The sequence below is a fragment of the Peromyscus maniculatus genome, chromosome X (genome assembly GCF_049852395.1).
Source record: "Peromyscus maniculatus bairdii isolate BWxNUB_F1_BW_parent chromosome X, HU_Pman_BW_mat_3.1, whole genome shotgun sequence".
NCBI lineage: Eukaryota > Metazoa > Chordata > Mammalia > Rodentia > Cricetidae > Peromyscus > Peromyscus maniculatus.
The window spans coordinates 86,666,201-86,683,751 of NC_134875.1; the positions used below are offsets into that span (position 1 = coordinate 86,666,201).

General features: G+C 55.7%; 1 protein-coding gene across 1 annotated transcript; it reads right to left on the bottom strand.

Moving 5' to 3' along the window:
- Positions 1–4,076: 4,076 nt before the first annotated feature.
- On the bottom strand, positions 4,077–17,084 carry Efnb1 (ephrin B1). Its single transcript, XM_006981170.4, has 5 exons — positions 16,166–17,084; positions 7,361–7,638; positions 6,493–6,585; positions 6,190–6,315; positions 4,077–5,954 (listed from the first exon to the last, which is right to left on the bottom strand). Exons 1-5 carry the CDS (start codon positions 16,291–16,293, stop codon positions 5,542–5,544), a joined length of 1,038 nt encoding a protein of 345 aa, XP_006981232.1. The 5' UTR covers positions 16,294–17,084; the 3' UTR covers positions 4,077–5,541.
- Between the last annotated feature and the right edge of the window lie 467 nt (positions 17,085–17,551).

Here is a 17,551-nt window from a genome sequence, read left to right on the forward strand (position 1 = left end):
GTGCCCGATTCAGAGTCGGCCACAAACCAGTGGGTCGAAGGCCCTTACAGATGTTGTCAAGCTGTTCTGCTGATGAATGGCTTCAGAGCTGTGTGAGGTGCCCCAGAAGAGCGGCCCCCGGGGAGAAATGCACACTGTTAGTGCACTTTTTAAGTCAGCTTTGAACCAGGCGTAATTCTCCCATGGCCCCATTTTCTTCAGCTGGTTTGGTAATCACCTTGAACAAACTTACCCAGTTTGTCAATATAAACGTTACACACATGTAGATGTAGTTGCCTCAACCCCCTGCAGCCCCCTGATGATCACACCTGGCCCTGCTCTCTGGCCTCCTCTTCCCCTCCCCCCTCCCCCTCCCCCATCTCTGTCTCTGTCTCCAACACAAGTGAGCAAGCGCCCGTGTGCCCTTAGGAAGAGTCCTCTGGTCTCTGGGCCTCAGTTCCTTCACGACAGGTTTGGTCTAGAAAGGAGACAACAGGAAAAATGCTCACATTCAGCTAATGTGGTCTCCCCTTGTTTCTCCTGGACCTGGAATTGTCACATGGACCCTTTTCCCTACAGATCTGGGCAGAGAAGGGGAAACTCCTCAGAAGCCGGCCCCTCTCCATCACCTTCAGCCAAGTGGCTGCTGGGGAAAGCAGGCTGGGCAGCTCCTTCTTAATAGGCTATGGAAGCGTTTGGGGCCAAGATGGGGAGGGGGTGTGCTGCTGCTGCTGCTGCTGCTGCTGCTGCTGCTGCTGCTGCTGCTGCTGCTGCTGCTGCTGGAGGGAAGCAGACTAGTATGAGAGCAGCAGCATAACATCCTAGGAACACTGCAAGAGGCCAGCTTCGGTTAGCTATGACGAAAAGAGCACACAGAGCACAAGGTTAGCCAAACTATCCACTACACTGCGCACTGAAGAAGCCGCAGGGGGCCATGTACTCAACATTTGTTGGGGGGCAAATACATACATGCATGAAAGATTGCCTGTAGAATCCCGGTTTGGAATCTGCCTATGTTTGATCTGCCTCTCACATTCCCATCAGCCAGTCACCAGGTAAGCTGAAATAATTTAGCCAAGCACTGAAGGACTTTTCTAGAATGTGGGGCGCCTGGGATCAGGATTCTCACTTCTGCTGTAGTTGTTTTTTTTTAAAAAAAAAAAAATGAAAAAAAAATCTAATACTACCTCCACCTTATCAGAGAGGGAAATGAACACCCAAAAAGGCAGAGGCCTGGTCAAAAGAGGAGTCACGGCCGAGGAGGGCCAGGCCCTCAGGGGTCCAGGGGCTCACAAGCCTGGGGTTCTTCCCTGTGGACCAGAGGGAAGTGCTCTCACCTCCCATCGACCTTCATAAATTCCGTATGCCCCACGACTCCCAGCATTTCCTCTTCCCCTTTTCATTGCCAGCTGAATAATCAACCATTGGAAACAGAACCTACAATTATTTTCTCCCCCTGACCTTCGATTGCTCTCATTCGGGGCTCTGTGACCCCATCTTGGGTAGCTGCTGCTTTTCCCTCTCAGCTGCTTCCCAAAGCGTGGTGCCAATGTAACAAGTAGCAGCTGGGGCCCTGGTCCCCCTGATCTGATGGCCAGCTGTACAGGACACAGCATCAGATGGACAAGGACAGTCGGACAGTCCTCAGGCTGACTAAGCTGGGGTGTCCCTAGGACTGTGATATGTCCAAGCAGGACAAGGAGGCCAGGCAAACAGGTGGGTGGCCTTGACGTCCAAGAGTGATTGACGCCAGCTGGCCAGAGGGCCACTTGCTTAGCAGGGTCCAACCCAGGACATCCCCAGGTGGGTCGCAACCCTCCTTTGATTTTTGGATCTATTTGTATGGCCCTGCGTAGAGGGCACCAGGCCATCCACATCCTGCAAACACGCGAAATGCTTCTTAGGACCTTAAAATTGACTGGGTGTCAACAAGCTCAAAGGAGCTTTGGCCTTCAAGTTCTACAAAGCCCGTCCTTTTCAGAGGAACCAAGGCCTGGGTAGCACCTGCTCGCTTGGGTTTCCTAGGTCAATAGGGCTCTGCTTGCAGAGGAAGTCAGGCAGCCCCACCTTCACCTGGGCAGCATCCTCTGGCCCTGACTCACCAGGAGCTTGGGCCCAGCTGGGGCAGGAAGGAGACTAGAGGGTGGGGCTGCTGTGGAACTCAGCCGCTGGAGGACCACCCCCTCCGCTTCCAGCTACCTAGGCCTGGTCCTTCCTTCCCTGAGCAGACAAGAGGTTACGGGAAGTGGGTGAGGACTCCACTCCTGTTCCTCAAGGCCCACAAGGAGGACAAGAGGCAAATGGGGGCGGGCGTGGGGAGTAGAGGAGGCATGCGCTGCCCTCTCGGGGAACGTCTATTTGTGTCCTTATGCCCCCTCTTCACCTGGGGGATACTTGGGGGTAAGTGCGGGTTTCATTCCCTCAGTCAAATATGAGGTAGGTCATTTCCCTACCTGCCATCCTCACGGGGCATCTTTTGCAGCTCAGAGAGATGGACTATGTTATGTATTTGACAAAAGTGCCACGTGGGACCCTGGTGAAGGACCCTACACCACATGGTGTGCTAAGACGTACCAGGCACAGCACTCATGGCAGGAGACACGCTTTCTGGTCTTGGGTAGACTGCCCAGACTTTCCTTGGTCTTCTAATGTTTCTTATTCCAGGATCCTCCATCCTCCGCCCCACCCCATCACCACTGGGGCAAAGGCAACTGACATCCTGGGCCAGAGTAGGCGACTGCTAAAGGCCACTCTGTTGGGGAAGTACAGGTAAGGCTCACCTGACCTGAGGTCAGTCAGAGACACTAATCTATCCAGAGCTAGCCCTGGTCAGAGACCCTCGGCCCAAGCTGGGCCCCACTCTGGGCAAGCAGTCAAACAGCCGAGGCCTGATCTGATCCAAGCACTTCCTTTGGTTAATGAGAAACCAAATAAACAGCCTCGGCCCCAGCTGGCTCCAGCAGCACCCCAGGCTGGCCCAGCCCTTCTCTAGCCCAGCCTCTTTCCCCTCCTCAGGCAAATCCCACAGTCTCCAGGCCCTCCTCTGGCTTCCTTCTCTGTGTTCCCCACTTCCCCGGGAGCTGGGCCTGCTCCATGCCTGCTCCACTAGGCTCCCTGCTCTGGATCTCGTCCTCACCCTCCCCTTCCTTCCTCCTCCTCCTTTCCTCTATCACCTTCCTACCCATTTTTAGCTGGTGGGATCTCACTTGTCCTCTTCCCCTGATATCTATCTGTCTTAGCCATAGCCAGAGGCAGGTCCCTTGACAAGGCCCGGAGGCTGCTCTGGACTCCGCCAGTCTGCACCTCTTGTCCATAGGATGGAGGCCAAACCCTGTTTAGGGCCCTTACCACACTCTGACCTGAGCAAGCTGACAACTCATCCGCCTGTGGAAGGGAGCCTGAGCACTCCAGGGCTGCTCTAGCTTCAGAGCCACCACTGCCAGCCAGAAACCACCAAGCAGACCATGGTGGCACCTCTGGTGTGGCCCCATTGTGAAGCCAGGAAAAGGAAGGTTGTTTGGGCTGAGAGGTGAGCTGGGCAGGTTGAAGTCACCCCAGTGCCCAGTGGGCCATCTTCTGACGTTGTTTCTCTCCAGCTCCAGGCATCTTTGGGGCAGGACAGGGCTGGGCCTGCCGGCAGGTTCCACATTTAGCTCCAACCAGCTGGTGGCAGTACCTGCAGACACACCCAGGTTCCCCATGGGAACACCCCCCCTCCCCAACAACCCTTTCTGGCTGAGCCTGGTGCCAGCCTGGGCAGATGCCTCTGCCCTGTGCCACAGCCACAGAGGTGACAGGATAGTCAGGGTGGCACCGTGACAGCAGAAGAAGGGGGCAGAGACAACTCGGGAGGTGGAAAACAGCAGGAGGAGAATGCACGCTGGGAACATCTTGCTTCACGGGACAGCCACCTGCCCTGATGACCTGCAGTTAGGCGAAGGAACGCTCTCACATGTAAGTGCAGGCACACGCACGGACACACGGTCACACTTCATTCCCTGACATCATGACACTAGTTTACGCTCATTTCTCCATGTGGTTAATTTTTTTTTTTTTTTTAGTTCTCATTTTTTTTTCTAAGAAAAAAGCAACAAGAAAATAATTCAGAGTTTATACAAAACATCTTTACATTATTTCTTCCAAAAAGACTAGTATTTACACAAATGGCAACAGAAACAAAAACAAAAATCCCTTCCGACTGCCACCTGGAAGGGGCTGGCTGGTTCGCTCCCTCTCGCACCTGGCACCGGGGTGGGCAGCTGGCCAGGAGGCGGTGTGGAGGTGGCTGGTGGAAGGCCCAGCTCCTTCCTTCCACGGCAGCCCTAGGAGCGCCCGCAAGGCGCACTTGAGTGGCAGTCTGTTAGCAGCCGCGCTGGCCAGGAGCTGGGGTCGAAGGTGCACTGCAGGCTGGCCCAGCCCCAAGCAGCCTCTTCCTCTTTCCGGGCCCCAGCTCAAAACTAGGGGGGGGCCGGTGGGAGCCAAATCGAGGGAGTGGGTGTGGGGGGGTGTGCTTACTCATACTAGAGCCCAGAGAAGGAGCCGGCCACCTGGCCTTACACCCGCTTAGATCTCCACCTCGTACCTCTGTTTCCCCACAAAAGCGAAGATACCAAAGGTGAGGAGAGAACAGGGTGGTGGTGGTGGGGGGGGAACCTCCCAGCTCTGCAGGGCTAATAGCCACCTGGGCACCTCACCTCCCTCCACCCCCCATGAGGTCATCGGCCTGCAGCAGCGCTCCTGTTCCCCAGGCAACAGCCAATTAAGACATTAATTACCGTGAGAGTGAAGGAGGCAGGAGATGCCCAAGAATCCCACAAGGAAGGGATTTTTTTTTTTTTTGGTAGAAGGGTGGTAGTCACTACCCCGGTACTAGGACAGCATTGTATTAGGGGGGTCAGAAAAGGAGGGTGGGACCCCTTGCCCAGCGGCTCTCTCCTCTTCCCTCACAGGCAGAAACAGCCCTGGTGTGCCCTCCCCCACTCCCCTGAAATACTGAGGAGACTGTGAAAGAAATGCCATCCTAGGCTTCTGGCTGCCCACATCCTGCCCCAGGCCCTCTTATACCGGGCCAGGCCAGGCTCAGAAGACCCGGGGAGGGGCTGCCTTGTACATTTTTCCATTTTTTTTTTCAAAAAACAGATGAAAATGAGTTGACAGCTAAAAAAAAAAATGAACACAAAAGCATTAAAAACAGTGATGAGAGTGGACGAGCAGTCCCGGGAAGGGGGAAAGGGGATGAGGAGGGGGCAGGGCCAGGAGGCGGTCTCCCTGCCTGCAGTCCTTCAGTGTCCAACCCTGCCCTCCAAGAAAGGGCGCCCCCACAGGGCCCAGAGGCCTGGCCAGAGGGGGAAGGCACATGAGCATGGGGATTGGGGGCACAAGCACCCCCCTCCGAAGCCCAGGGGGCAGGGCAAACGGGGGATTATAAAAGCCAAGAAACTACAAAACTAAATACAAAGGTGGGCACAGCTGGCAAGGGGAGGGGTGTGGGGGAGAAAAGAGAGGCCAGTCCAGGCCGTGTGTCCTGTGGAGCCTGAGGCCACGCGGGGGTGGGGGGGGCCTTCAGACCTTGTAGTAGATGTTCGCCGGGCTCTGAGGTGGCATCTCCTGGACGATGTAGACAGGATGCCCGTAGTCCCCACTCACCTTCTCGTAGTGGGGGCAGTAGTTGTTCTCTGTAGTCCGTAAGGGGATGATGATGTCGCTGGGCTCGGTGCCCGCCGTACCACTCCCCCCTTTGGGGCTGGCTAGGGTACTGAGCGAGAGGGCGGCCGCCCGCTGCTGCGTATGCTTGCGATGGCGCTTGCGGAGCTTGAGCAGCAGGACCGTCAGGAAGATGATGATGAGCAGGAAGATGACGCAGCCGGCGCCGACGGCTGCGAACAGTGCCACCTTGGAATTGAAGAAGCCGTCCGAGTCCCCGCTGCCACCACCGCCTGCACCTGGGCCACTCTTCTCTTCCTGGTTCACAGTCTCTGAGGAAAGGGAAGGAAATCGCTCGTCAGGCAGCAGGAGATGAGGCCGTCAACCATGATGGCTGCAAAACAATCCCAGGGCTGAAGGAACTCTCCGCATCCCCTGCCGCCACCCACATTCACCAGGGATAGGCGGCAAGGCTCGGGGACGGGGTGGCCAGCAGGAATGTCTTCAGATACGAGACCGAGAGGGTGTCTGAGCAATGCCCACTGCGGACAACCTATATAGACTTACCATGCTTGCCGTCGGAGTCACCCTGGGGTCCCCGACCAGGGGCCTGTGTGGCCGTCTTGACAGTATTGTCTGACTCCTTGCTTGGCCGGCTGGTAGTCAGCTGCTCAGGTGTCACGGCATTTGGATCTGCGGGCAGAAAGAAGACATGTGAGAGGGCGGCCAGCACGGAGCCCCTCGGTTACCTTGGGTGGGTTAAGACTGGCCTAAATATTAGACCTCTGTCCCTCTAACCTGCTGACCACGTCCCCACTACCAAGACAACCCAACCAGCTGCCAGCACCCACGGCTTAACTGGGCACTCACCTTGCCCAACTTTCATAACGATCTTCATTGTGCGTGTGCGGCACACGCCTCCCTCCCGGTTCTCCAGCCCTTCCAGGCTCCCATTGGACGTTGCTGCAGGAAAAGGCCAGAGAAATCAGAAACTGCAGTTTTCGGTGTATCTTTTTTTTTTTTTTTTTTTGCCGTTTTTGACAGAATCATCAACAGAGAGACCAGGACAGCCACTGGGAGTGGACCATGGCAAACAGCTCCTACCTACCTGCCCTCCTCAAACCCTCCTCCTGCCCTCCCAATAGGAAGTAACTCAGCTCTGCCAGGCCCTGAGCCCCTCTGCTAAGGGCACTGCTTGTGGCCAGGCCTTGGTCAACCTGGGGACAATTGCTTTTATGATGAGGCAAGGCACCAACGCACCCCTTTGGGGGGGTCAGAGGAGGAGGACAGAGCGGCTAAAGATTGACTCACATATGCTAGTCACAAATTCCAGTGAGCTACATCCTCAACCCTATTCACCTCTTGGGGCCCTAGCACCACCCCCACCCCCAAAAGGCAGAACAGCTGGCTGATCTCAAAGGATTCTGTCAACTCTGTCATTCTCAAGAAAGAAAGAGAAAGAAAGCAACATGGATAGGAAGCCTTTCCCATCCATGCCCTGGAGCCGAGGCAAGCTGCCGTGCGTGTGCTGGATGTTGGGCTCAGAACTCCAAGGCCGGGCTTCCAGGAGAGCATGCTAGTCTTCAGAGGGGATCACGTCGGGCAGCACTGTACATGTGTGCAGCTGGTATCTCTGTAGCACTAAGAAGCTGCCACTGTTACCCCAGAGACAAGGAGGCTGCAGGAAGGCAGAGCTGAGCCTAGTGGGAGAGCCAGCAATGGGTGGGTGGGCACTCACATGTAATGTAGTAGTCCTGATACTTTTTGAACTCCAGGCCCATGTAGTTGGGGCTGAACTCCTGGAACTTGATAGTAAAGCGGATTTCCTGCTGTGGCTTGTTGCAAGTGACCAGTACATTGGGATCAAGCACAGTGCTGCAAGCAGCTGCCTGCTCGGGTCGCACCAGGTACAGCTTGTAGTACTCGTAGGGCCGTCCTGCCTCTGCTCGGGGGCAGATGATGTCCAGCTTGTCTCCAATCTTCGGGTAGATCACCAAGCCCTTCCCACTTAGGAACCTGCCCAGAAGAAAGAAAATGGTCAACCTCAAGGTCGGGATCTCTGGCTCTCCCCAAACCAGGGGGTTATGACAATGAAGGCCAGACCAGTCCTGCTGGGTGGAGATATCAAATCAGCCTTCTGCCCTTCCTCTATCCTTAGGCTGGGGGGCGGGGAGAGAGAGCCATACTGCGAGCAGGGTGTGGAAGGGGTGGCCCATAGGCAAGGCTGCCAGGCTTTCAGTGCTTTGCAGGGTGGGGCAATGCCTGGCTAGGGGAGCCCTTTGTCCTAATGGGGCATTTCCGCAGGGGGGTTGACGTGGCCAAATGGGCCAGCTACCAATGTGTCAGGCCCAGGCTGCCTGGAGGTGGTGCCCTGTTCCCCACACTTCCCAACACACTCACATTCCTTCAAAGGCCACTGCTGCTATTTACACACACACACACACACACACACACACACACACACACACACTGAGAGAGAGAGAGAGAGAGAGAGAGAGAGAGAGAGAGAGAGAGAGAGAGCAAGCCCACACATGTCTTAGCCACCACCCCCGCAGCTCCCAGCCAAAGGCTAGGGGAACTCAACCTGCCTGGAACCTGCCCCCCCACCATCTTGCTAACCTTGGGCATGATGGGGAGATAGAAACAAGCAATGGAACCAGGATCTGATGGTCACCCTTTCTGGTTAGGAGCAGCTCTATAATATCATTCAGGAGATGCACCCACCCCCACCCCAAGAGCCTAAATCCTTAAACTTGACCAGTCTCTCACTCTTAAGATGACTATGAGAAGTTAAGAAAGGATAGTCCTAGTGGTGGCACACACCTTTAATCCTAGCACTCAGGAGGCAGAGGCAGGCAGATCTCTGTGAGTTCGAGGCCAGCCTGGTCTACAGAGTGAGTTCCAGGAAAGGCTCCAAAGCTACACAGAGAAACCCTGTCTCGAAAAACAAACAAAGAAACAAACAAAAAAGAAAGAAAAAAGAAAGGACAGTCCTACCAAGGACAACAGATGTTAAGACAGGATCACAGGATCTTAGGAAGCCCACATACCTGTAATCTACCTTCTTATTCCTACTCTGCAGCTACTACAGGTCCCAAGAGGAGATGACTACATGCCTTGGACCAGGCTTCACTGTCTAGTCTGGAAAGCACAGTAAAGAAGTGAGGCGCTGTTGGCCATTTCTCAGCTTGTGCAGGCAGAAGCTGAGAACAAGGAAGAAAGAACACATGTTGGAACCAAATTCCAAAGCTAGGCCCTTAGTGGCTTGCACGAGCTGCACAGTCTCTTTGAACTTCCTTTTTTTTTTTTCACTTATAAACTAGGGTCCCTAACTCCTAGGATTGGAGGTGCCTGAGCACCTAGAATGCAGTAGGTACTCAGTAACATGGAATCCTTCTTTGAAATTGTCCGCCAAGAGGCAGAAGATCAGATACCAACATTAAGTTCTGTGGTTTCTTAGGCAAGATCTAGGAAGAGAAGACACAGCTTGACTCTCACGGACTTGATTATCTGGTTTGGTTCCAAAAAGTAAACAGCCCACACTCTAGCCATAGACAGCTCCAGGCTATCCATAGGTTACATGTGAAGATGGGACTTCACATGGCCCGGGCGGGAGGTATCAAGAGGAAGAAGACAGCCCATCTCACCCCAATACTGTGATGATGCTCTGAGATGGTTCCATGTAAAGAGCAGGATGAAGGTGACTACTAGGTAAATGATAAAATGTCAGTACACAGCAACAGTGGACAGCCATGGGTGAGACAAAACACAGGCTTGCTGATGAGTCACACAGCCTGCACAGGAAAGAGTCAAGAGTATCAAAAGAGGTGGGAGCGATAGCGGGGGGCTAGATGGAAATTCCGCAAGGGCCACGACAAGCACTGTGGGGTTCATCCCTTTGGTGACAGACCCTTTAGTGGAAAGAAGAATGGCGGGCGGAAGGTAATGCATAGAAAGAATAAAGAGTATCGTTTGGTGTGTGGGTACAGAGCCCCAGTTCACAGGTTACTACAGTGTGGTTCCATTTGCTGAGAGCCACAACACAGTGGAGGCAAGCATATTGAGAGCTCTGGGCAGATGTCTTCACATTGTCAAACATGCGCCCTTGTCCTGACACCTCACTAGGCAAGGAGGGAATTTGACTAAATGGCTGAAGTAGATTGGGGAAAAAACCCCAAGACCAGCCCTCCTTCCATGTCATGTCCTGTTCCACAAAGCTAAGGGGTGCCATCCTGATGTACAGGAGGGCCAGTGCCAGAATGGGATGCTTCGTCCTGGGGTCTCTACCTCTACAGTTCTGCAGCGGACAGAACATAAGCAAACAGGACACGGAGGCCCCAGGGAACATCTGAGAAGGAATGCCCTCACCCCATGTGCTATACAAAGCCCACAAGTTTCACCGAAGTTTCTGTGATTCTCAAGGCATTTTTCACTTTCCTCTGCTTCTCCCCAGGTGGCAAGAATAGACCATTTTTTAACATTTCAGAGCTCAAAGGAACCCTAGAGACCAAGCCTAGACCTGTATTATGAAGAAATGAATGATCAGGGAAATGTTCCCATTGAGGGCAGTTGCTTCAATCCCTGGGGCTCTAACAGGACCTCCACAGTGTCTGATCCTTATACAGCAGGACATATGAGTGTAGCTACACAGATGACATGAACATGGGAGACCGACCAGTTCACTTCCTAGCCACTGGGCCCCGGCTTTCTCACCAGAGAAATGTGTCTGCTCTGGTACACTCTTTCACTACTACTCACCCAGACTCCAGCGCTCCAGGACTGAACAGGGCATTTAGCTACTTGGGGTTCTACTTTGAACCCAGACACATTGAGGAAACAGATGTCTGCATGGTGGGGGGAGGGGGAGAAGAAAGGACTATTGCCCCCAACACCCCTCAGAGTGTCTCCAACCTCAGTGAACAGACTTCATAAATATTCATCAGCTCATTTGCATAGCAGCCGGCAGAAGAAAACTCACCTTCTCCTAAAGTGTGGAAGGGAAAGGAGTCTAATGAGGCCTGCATCCCTGACCCCAATCCCACGCTTTCTTCGCATCTTCCTCTAGCTGGACAAATTTCACTTAGGCCCATGAGAAGTCCCAGAAAGGACATGGGATCACAACAAGGGGTGGGTGTATAGCCAGTGATGTGAAGCCAAAGCCAGGCAGTGTTAGAGATACTTTGTAGGGACACCCTACCTATCTCCCCGTTTTCTCACTAAGTTATGAGTGGGAGAAGAGGAAAAGGAAAAGGTCTTTAACTTAAACTCTTTAGGCACCACCTTCCAGGAAGGACTAGCCCCCCCATCATCAAGCCAAGCTTTCCTGCCTGGGGCCACCCCCAGACAAAGCCCTTTTCTAGAAAATAAGGGGATTGACATGGCCCTGCAGGAAACCTAAAGCAGGTCTCCATGGCAACCTGAGGCCTTCCCTCCCTAGCCTCTGATAGCCCTGGGAGCCCAGGGAGCCACCCCAGGGAGTAAAAGGACTTTAGGAAGGCAGCTGGAACTATTTCAGCTCCGTCTTGTGGCCTGCCCTCTCCCCTCTTCCTAGCCCAAGGCTTTCCCCTCGGCCTTTCTGATTAGAAGTCCCACTGTAGACTGCTCCAGTCCCAAGCTCTGAAAACCCCACAGGCTCTGGGGACAGCGGCCTCCAAGGCCCTGAAGTGATGAGACACTAATAGCCCTCACACCTGCACCTTTAGCCCAGATGAGCTCCTCTACCTTTCTGAAGGCCACCTATAGGACAGGGGAAGAGCTCGCAGCTGGGACACTTCTGCCTCGACAGCTGTTCTTGTCCCACCAGGCCTATACTTCTTCCCTCCGACCCTTTCCTAGGGCTCTACCAGAGAGGTTTAAGGGGGAGCCTGATTCCCAGCCATGGAAGTCTAAATGTGGTAGAAGACTCCAGCCACAATTTTGGTTCGGTGACCCCCACCACTACCAGGCCTGCTCTCACCCCAGGATGGTAACACTGATGAGCGACAGACCCCAAGCCAGAACTCAAGTCTGCTCTCATCCCAGCTAGGGTGGGGAGCCCCCAAATTAAAGGCTCCTCTTTCACTCCCCCAGCTCCACCCAGCCCCCGAGGCAGCAGGAGCAGGCCTGGCGTGTCCCAGCAGTGCCCGCCCAGGCGTGGGTGGGCAGGAACAGCAGCTGGGCCCTGGCACACACACAACTCTGTCGGAGGCAGGCAAGCCAGAAGAATCCTAGAGGAAGTCACTCTCCTCACCTACGTGAACTGTGCCCGCCTCTTTGTCCCACCTGACCAAAGCTAGTCGACTGGGGTTTAGTCCACCCGCTGCCATGTTTTCCCTGGACTTCCGAAGAGGAAGAGATTCCCGGCCCAGAGAGGAGCCAAAGGATCTACTCAGAGCTGGGAGGGGCAGAGTGCCAGTCGGTGAGTTGGGCTAGGTCACCTGTACAGAATGCCCTCAGAGCTAAGCCTAGGAGAGGTAAATGAAGAGGCTGGAACACCACTTACCCTACACGGGCAGGGCCTGAGTCATACAGCAGATGCAGGCCTGCCTGGGAGGGGAGAGGGGAGAGAACCCAGGGGCAGCAGAGGTCCTGCTTCCAACCCAGCTGTGCCTTCCTATTCCCTGCAGCAGGAGAGCATGGAAAGAATGGGACACAGCCCAGCTCTGCCCGATTCAACAAGTCACTCTCAGACAAGTCAGTTCCCCTTTCTGGAAAATGGGGCCAATGCCGACTTCCCAGCGCTGTTGGGAGCACCCGATGAGATCATATATGAGAATACATTGTAAGAAGCAAGGTGCTACCTGCCTATTACTTAGCACGCCAACCACAGTATCATTTGGAAGTAGCGAGATGAAAATGCTCATACTTTGGGCTTGCTGGCACCCTGATCCCAAACCACCACCACCACCACCACCACGAAAAACATACCGGGGAGAAGGGACTTTCACGATCTCAAAATGCTGCTGGAGAGCAGCCCCCACTTCAGATCCCCTTATCATCACAGACTGAACTATCCCTCAAACCTGGTATTCCCATGGCAACCAGCAGCCTCCTGGTTGGCCCGTCGACCCCATACATAGCCCTAACCCCAGAAAGCGGTGCCGCACGGCAAGCAGTATCCAGGGCCCAGGCATCCCCACGCACCCAAGCTGGGAGAGCAACGGAGGGACCCCCAAGCTCAAGAGAAGAAAGGGAACCCCAACTCAGTCCCCAGCCCAGCTTCCTCATAGGCCCTTGTAGCCCTTGCCTAGCTTCCCTGGGTGGGGTCAGGGAGCAGGAACCTTTAGAACTGCTGGGTTCCCAGGTCTCTCAGGCTCTCACCTGTGGTCAATCAGACAGAAAATAGAATAGTCAGGTCCCTAGCCACTCTGGAAAGGAGTCCCTTGGGCTGGCCTCCCCAGGACTATGAGCTAGAACAGCTGTGAGGGGGCTGGGGCCAACACTTTAGCCTGGAGAAGGCAAGTAGGAGTTGGGGTCTGCAGCTGCCCCACCCATACTGGATGGAGTCAAGGGTCCTGGATGCCAAACTGAGCCCCCTACCCCACCCCCATTGTAGGGAAGGTTTGTAATGTGATCTCAAACACATTCCCACTCCTTGGAGGTGGGGGGGGACCTGAGTGGGGGGCAGTACAGGGTCAGAACGGGACCGAGAGACGGAACTGCAGCAGCTGGACTTGGCCGAGGACTCAAGTGTGAGAGGCTTACCGGCTGCCCCAAGTTCCCGAGGGGAAGCAGCTGGGGGAGGGGGCTTCCCTGAGACCATTTCGGCCATGCCCCCCCCAGGCCCCAAACACACTTGCTCTGGTTTCCACCAAGCCCCAGTGGGACCGAACCCATCTTCTCACCCTGTACTCTTGGGGGCAAATCTGTCAGGTGGGGCCCAGGCAGCAGAAGCTCCCATCACCCAGGGACTACCACCCGGACAGCCAAGAGCTAGGAGCAGTTCAAGAGACAGGCTGGGAGTCTTAAGCTGGCTCTTCCAGCTCCCGGGGGCTGGGGCTGCATGTGCCCTGGAACCTAGAAGCAGACCCCATCACTTCTTTATTTTGATTTTTTTTTCCCAAGGAGGAAGCAATTAAGCAGGGTTTATAGGCACTGGGAGATATTTAGAGGGAGGGGTGCCAGCTCCTGACAGGGCTGAGGAGAGGGACCAAAAAGCTAGGAGAGGAAGAGGGGAGGGATAAGAGAAAATGAGCCTGTGAGGGAAAGCACGGGCATGTGCGAGAAACAAAAGGACTTGAGAAAAAGAGGCAGAGAGTGACTAAGAGTGAGAGGGAGTGTGAGAAAGAGGGAGAGCAGGCCGGCTTAGCTGGAGAGGGAGGTGAGCTCCGCTCTCACAGGGTGTTAGAGGGGGCAACAATGCCGGCCTGAGAGGGAGAACTCTCAGGGCAGAAGAAAGCAGAAAGACGGACAGTGCTTATCAGGAAAGCTGTGGCAGCCCAAGGGTTGAGTGCGGCGGCGGCGGCGGCGGCGGCAGTGGCGGCGGCACAGGCAGCCCCCGGAGCTGAGGGCAGTGCCCCGGTCCTGTCCTCCTGGCCTGCACCTGGTGCCAACAAACGCAGACATAGACTGCATTCCAGACCCCTGAGCAGAGATGAAATGGGGGTGGGGGGACCACCAGGATCAGTCCAACCTGTTCCCAGAAGCTGCTCCATTACAGGCTAGAATCCAGGCAGGTTCTACTGAGTCCAAAAGGCAGTGCCATCCCCCAGCCCAGGATGCCTGGCCTCAGCTCGAGGTGGACAGGAAGAGAGCAGAGGGGACAGACACAACCTTCTCAAGCTTGTAAACTGCTCCAGAGCTCTAAAGGCAGGGAACACATAAAGAGGGACGCTCCCATAGATCTTGTTTCTCCCAGCAACCTCAACTCTGCAGGAGGGCTCTTCTCCAGCTGTGCACTTGCACGGTCTCTCAACCCAAGAGAGCAATTAGGTCACTCCCATGAGCCCCCAGGATGGGCTACCCTAGGGAGATTGCAATTCTCCTAGCCAAGGAGCATTTCCAGCCTCCACCCTGACAGCCAAGAACTGGGTACTTCACAAGCTCTCCTCCATGGGCTTAATAGCCTAGAGGGGTCCCCAGAACAATGTGGTCCCCAGCAGTGACCAAACTAGCACAGTGACCAAACTAGCTCCGAAGTAAGGTAGAAATCCTTGCGAGTCCCCTTCCTTGTATGGAGGCAGAATCCTGCACCCTGATCCCCCTTTAGCCACCAACGGGTAATGGGACCCTATCTTAACCTAAGGAGAAAATGAGAAGCCCTCTTCTCTCACTTTTGGGGTAAGAGATGCACCATTCCTGGGATTCAAGGGGCCAAGGCAGGCAAGAACCTAGGAAGTTAGCAGAGAGCCCACAAGAGTGGACAGAAGGAAATTCCAGAAACAGGAATCTGGGAACATGGAAGGAACAGCCACCCCCTCCCCCAGTTTTCCACTAACTGTGTTGTCCACACACTGCCCGGACTTCCAGAAAACGGGAAGAGCGATTATGACCCTGAGTTCCAACCTGAGTCCTAGATGCCAAAAGAGAAAAGGGTCCAGAGGTCACAACAGCCAGAAACCACTGAGCCACCGCCCTGAAAGGTGTGTGTTGTTTAGAGATGGGAGGGGGCAGAGTTAGGAAGGGGAAAGAGAAGAAAGAAAAGGACCTCCTTTATATCACTGCCCCCCCCCAAACCAATGGAGAAATCTAAGCAAGGCTCTCCAGTCTGGATGGGGGGCAGGGGGGGGGGAGGCGACTAGGACCTGCCTGGACAGGAATCACACGTTCCCCACCCACCTCCCTCGCTGGCTCCGCTACCATTCTCAGCCCTGGCTGGCTCTCGAAGAAGCTCTACTGCCTGGCTCAATTGGACCCCCGACGGGCGCTGGATGGAACCCCCTCCTCAAACAAACCCTCTTCCACTCCGCCCTTCTCCACCCGCCGCCTTTGTGAGCCTGGAAGCAGCGCCCGCCTTTCTACCTCCCCGGCAGGGAGAAATGGAGGGGGGGGGGTGTGCAAGAAGAGACGGCAAAGAGAAAGACAGGGAGGCAAACAGACAGGGAAGAAAGACAAATGAAAATGGGAGAAGCTGGAGAAGCGATACAGATGCTGCCACTCGCCCTGGGCGCTAGGTCCCGAGCCGCCCTGACACCTAAGCAAAAGAGGAACCTGTGTTCTGGCCTGGTCCCTCCTTCAGGTCGATCTCACCCATAGAGTGGCTGTGAGTGAAAACCACCACGTTCCCAGGGGCCCCGGAGTGAGCTGCTTACTCGCCCCCACCCAGCTCTCGAGTGCGCTCTCGAGCGCCCAGACATCCTAATCTGCCTGGTGTGACCATCGCGACTCGATCTGGGACTTGAGGAAGCTAGGGCCAACCCGAAGGGTCACAACACAGTCAAGTGCCCCCACCCCACCCTTCTGCACCCTGCCCGGACTGTCCGCAAGAAAACATTAGTAAAGGCCAGATACAAAATAGGGCGCCGCACCTCCTACGGACACCCCCACACACGCACTTGGGGGTGCACGACCTCACCCCGAAGGAGTGTCTCCCACCCTCAGGAACCAGAGCAGATAAGTTACTCACTTAGGGTTAAGAGAGCTCCAGGACACGGGCTCCAGGTTCTTGGCCAGCGGCGTGGCCAGCCGGCACAGCGTCAGCACGACCATCGCCACAAGCCACTTGCTGAGCCAACGCTGCCCAGGCCGGGCCATTTTCCCGGGGGCAGGATGCACTTCAGGATCCCCGGGCGCCTCCTCAGCAAAGCTCGCCTCGCCTGCCGGTGCCGCGCAGCGCTTGGAGCCACTCAGGCGCCCATCCTCCGCAGCCGCCGGCCTTGAAGCACTCCCCTCCCGCCGGCCTCGGGGTCGCTCTCCTGCGCCCGGCTGGCCAGGAGGACTCACTGGGCAGGCGTCCCCAACCCGGGCATGGGCTGCGGCCTCCGAGGACTCTCTCCCCTGGCCTCTCCGCCGCACGAGGCGCGACGGGGGCTCGCCGCCCCCGAGTGATCCCGCCGGATTCCGCTCGGCTCCCCCAGACTGTTGGAGACTGCGAGTGTTCTCTCCAATGGGGTCTCCCCGCAGAGCGCTCAGTGGTTGCCCCGACGCCTCGACGGTCCTGGGATGGACGCCTCTGGGGAGAAGAGGGGGGATATCTTCCAGCAACGCAAGCTCGATCCCCAGGCTCCCGACTGGGTCCCCCTAGCACGGACTCCGTTCCTCCGGGCCACAGTGGGACTCCGCGCCGCGCGTCCCACGACAGCTTCTACTTTAGCACTGGCCCCTCTCGGTGTACTTAAAAGCACGACCCTGCTGAGCAAACCAGTCCCACCAATTTGCGCCTCTAAAGCCTCGGCCGGGTAGCCCGGCAGCCCGGTCGCCAAGTCCTTAATCCCCGGCGATTGAGCCCGAGAGTCTGCAGTCAGTGCGAACCTCACACACCCCCCACTGCTGTCCAGCGCGCATAGACTCCCTCCGCTGCCGCTGAGCTTTCTACTCTCCTGCTCAGGCGAGCGCAAAGCCAACCCTGCTCCTTCGAACCAATAGAAAGCTCCGTGACGGGGTCCTTGCCCCACACCACGCCCACAGAGCAGGAAGGGGCGGGGTTTCGGGGAGCTCTTAAGGACGCTGCGCTCTCGATGGCACTAATCTGAATGTGCGGCTCTTGCGGTTATGATTGTGTCCCGCTTAGTCTGGTTCCCAGGGTGTTCTTGGGAAGTTGTCTCCTCTCAAAAGCTGCTGGCCGGCCCTGCTTTACTCACACCTGGTCACCATCCGGCCCACTGACCTAGACCAGACAAGCCCTATCCCAAGTACCTCCAGAGAGCAGTTCTTGCATTCTTTTCACACACACACACACACACACACACACACACACACACACACACACACACACACACTACACACGCGCGCGCGCGCACACACACACACACACACACTCGCATATCAGCTGCAGAATCCCACTCTGCCCACT

Excerpts from the sequence above, each read along its gene's own strand:
- Efnb1 (XM_006981170.4), bottom strand. The coding sequence starts at position 16,293 with ATGGCCCGGCCTGGGCAGCGTTGGCTCAGCAAGTGGCTTGTGGCGATG. Across the intron at positions 7,639-16,165 it reads TGGAGCTCTCTTAACCCTAA|GTTCCTAAGTGGGAAGGGCT; the intron begins GTGAGTAACTTA and ends TCTTCTGGGCAG. Across the intron at positions 5,955-6,189 it reads TGACTCCGACGGCAAGCATG|AGACTGTGAACCAGGAAGAG; the intron begins GTAAGTCTATAT and ends CCCTTTCCTCAG.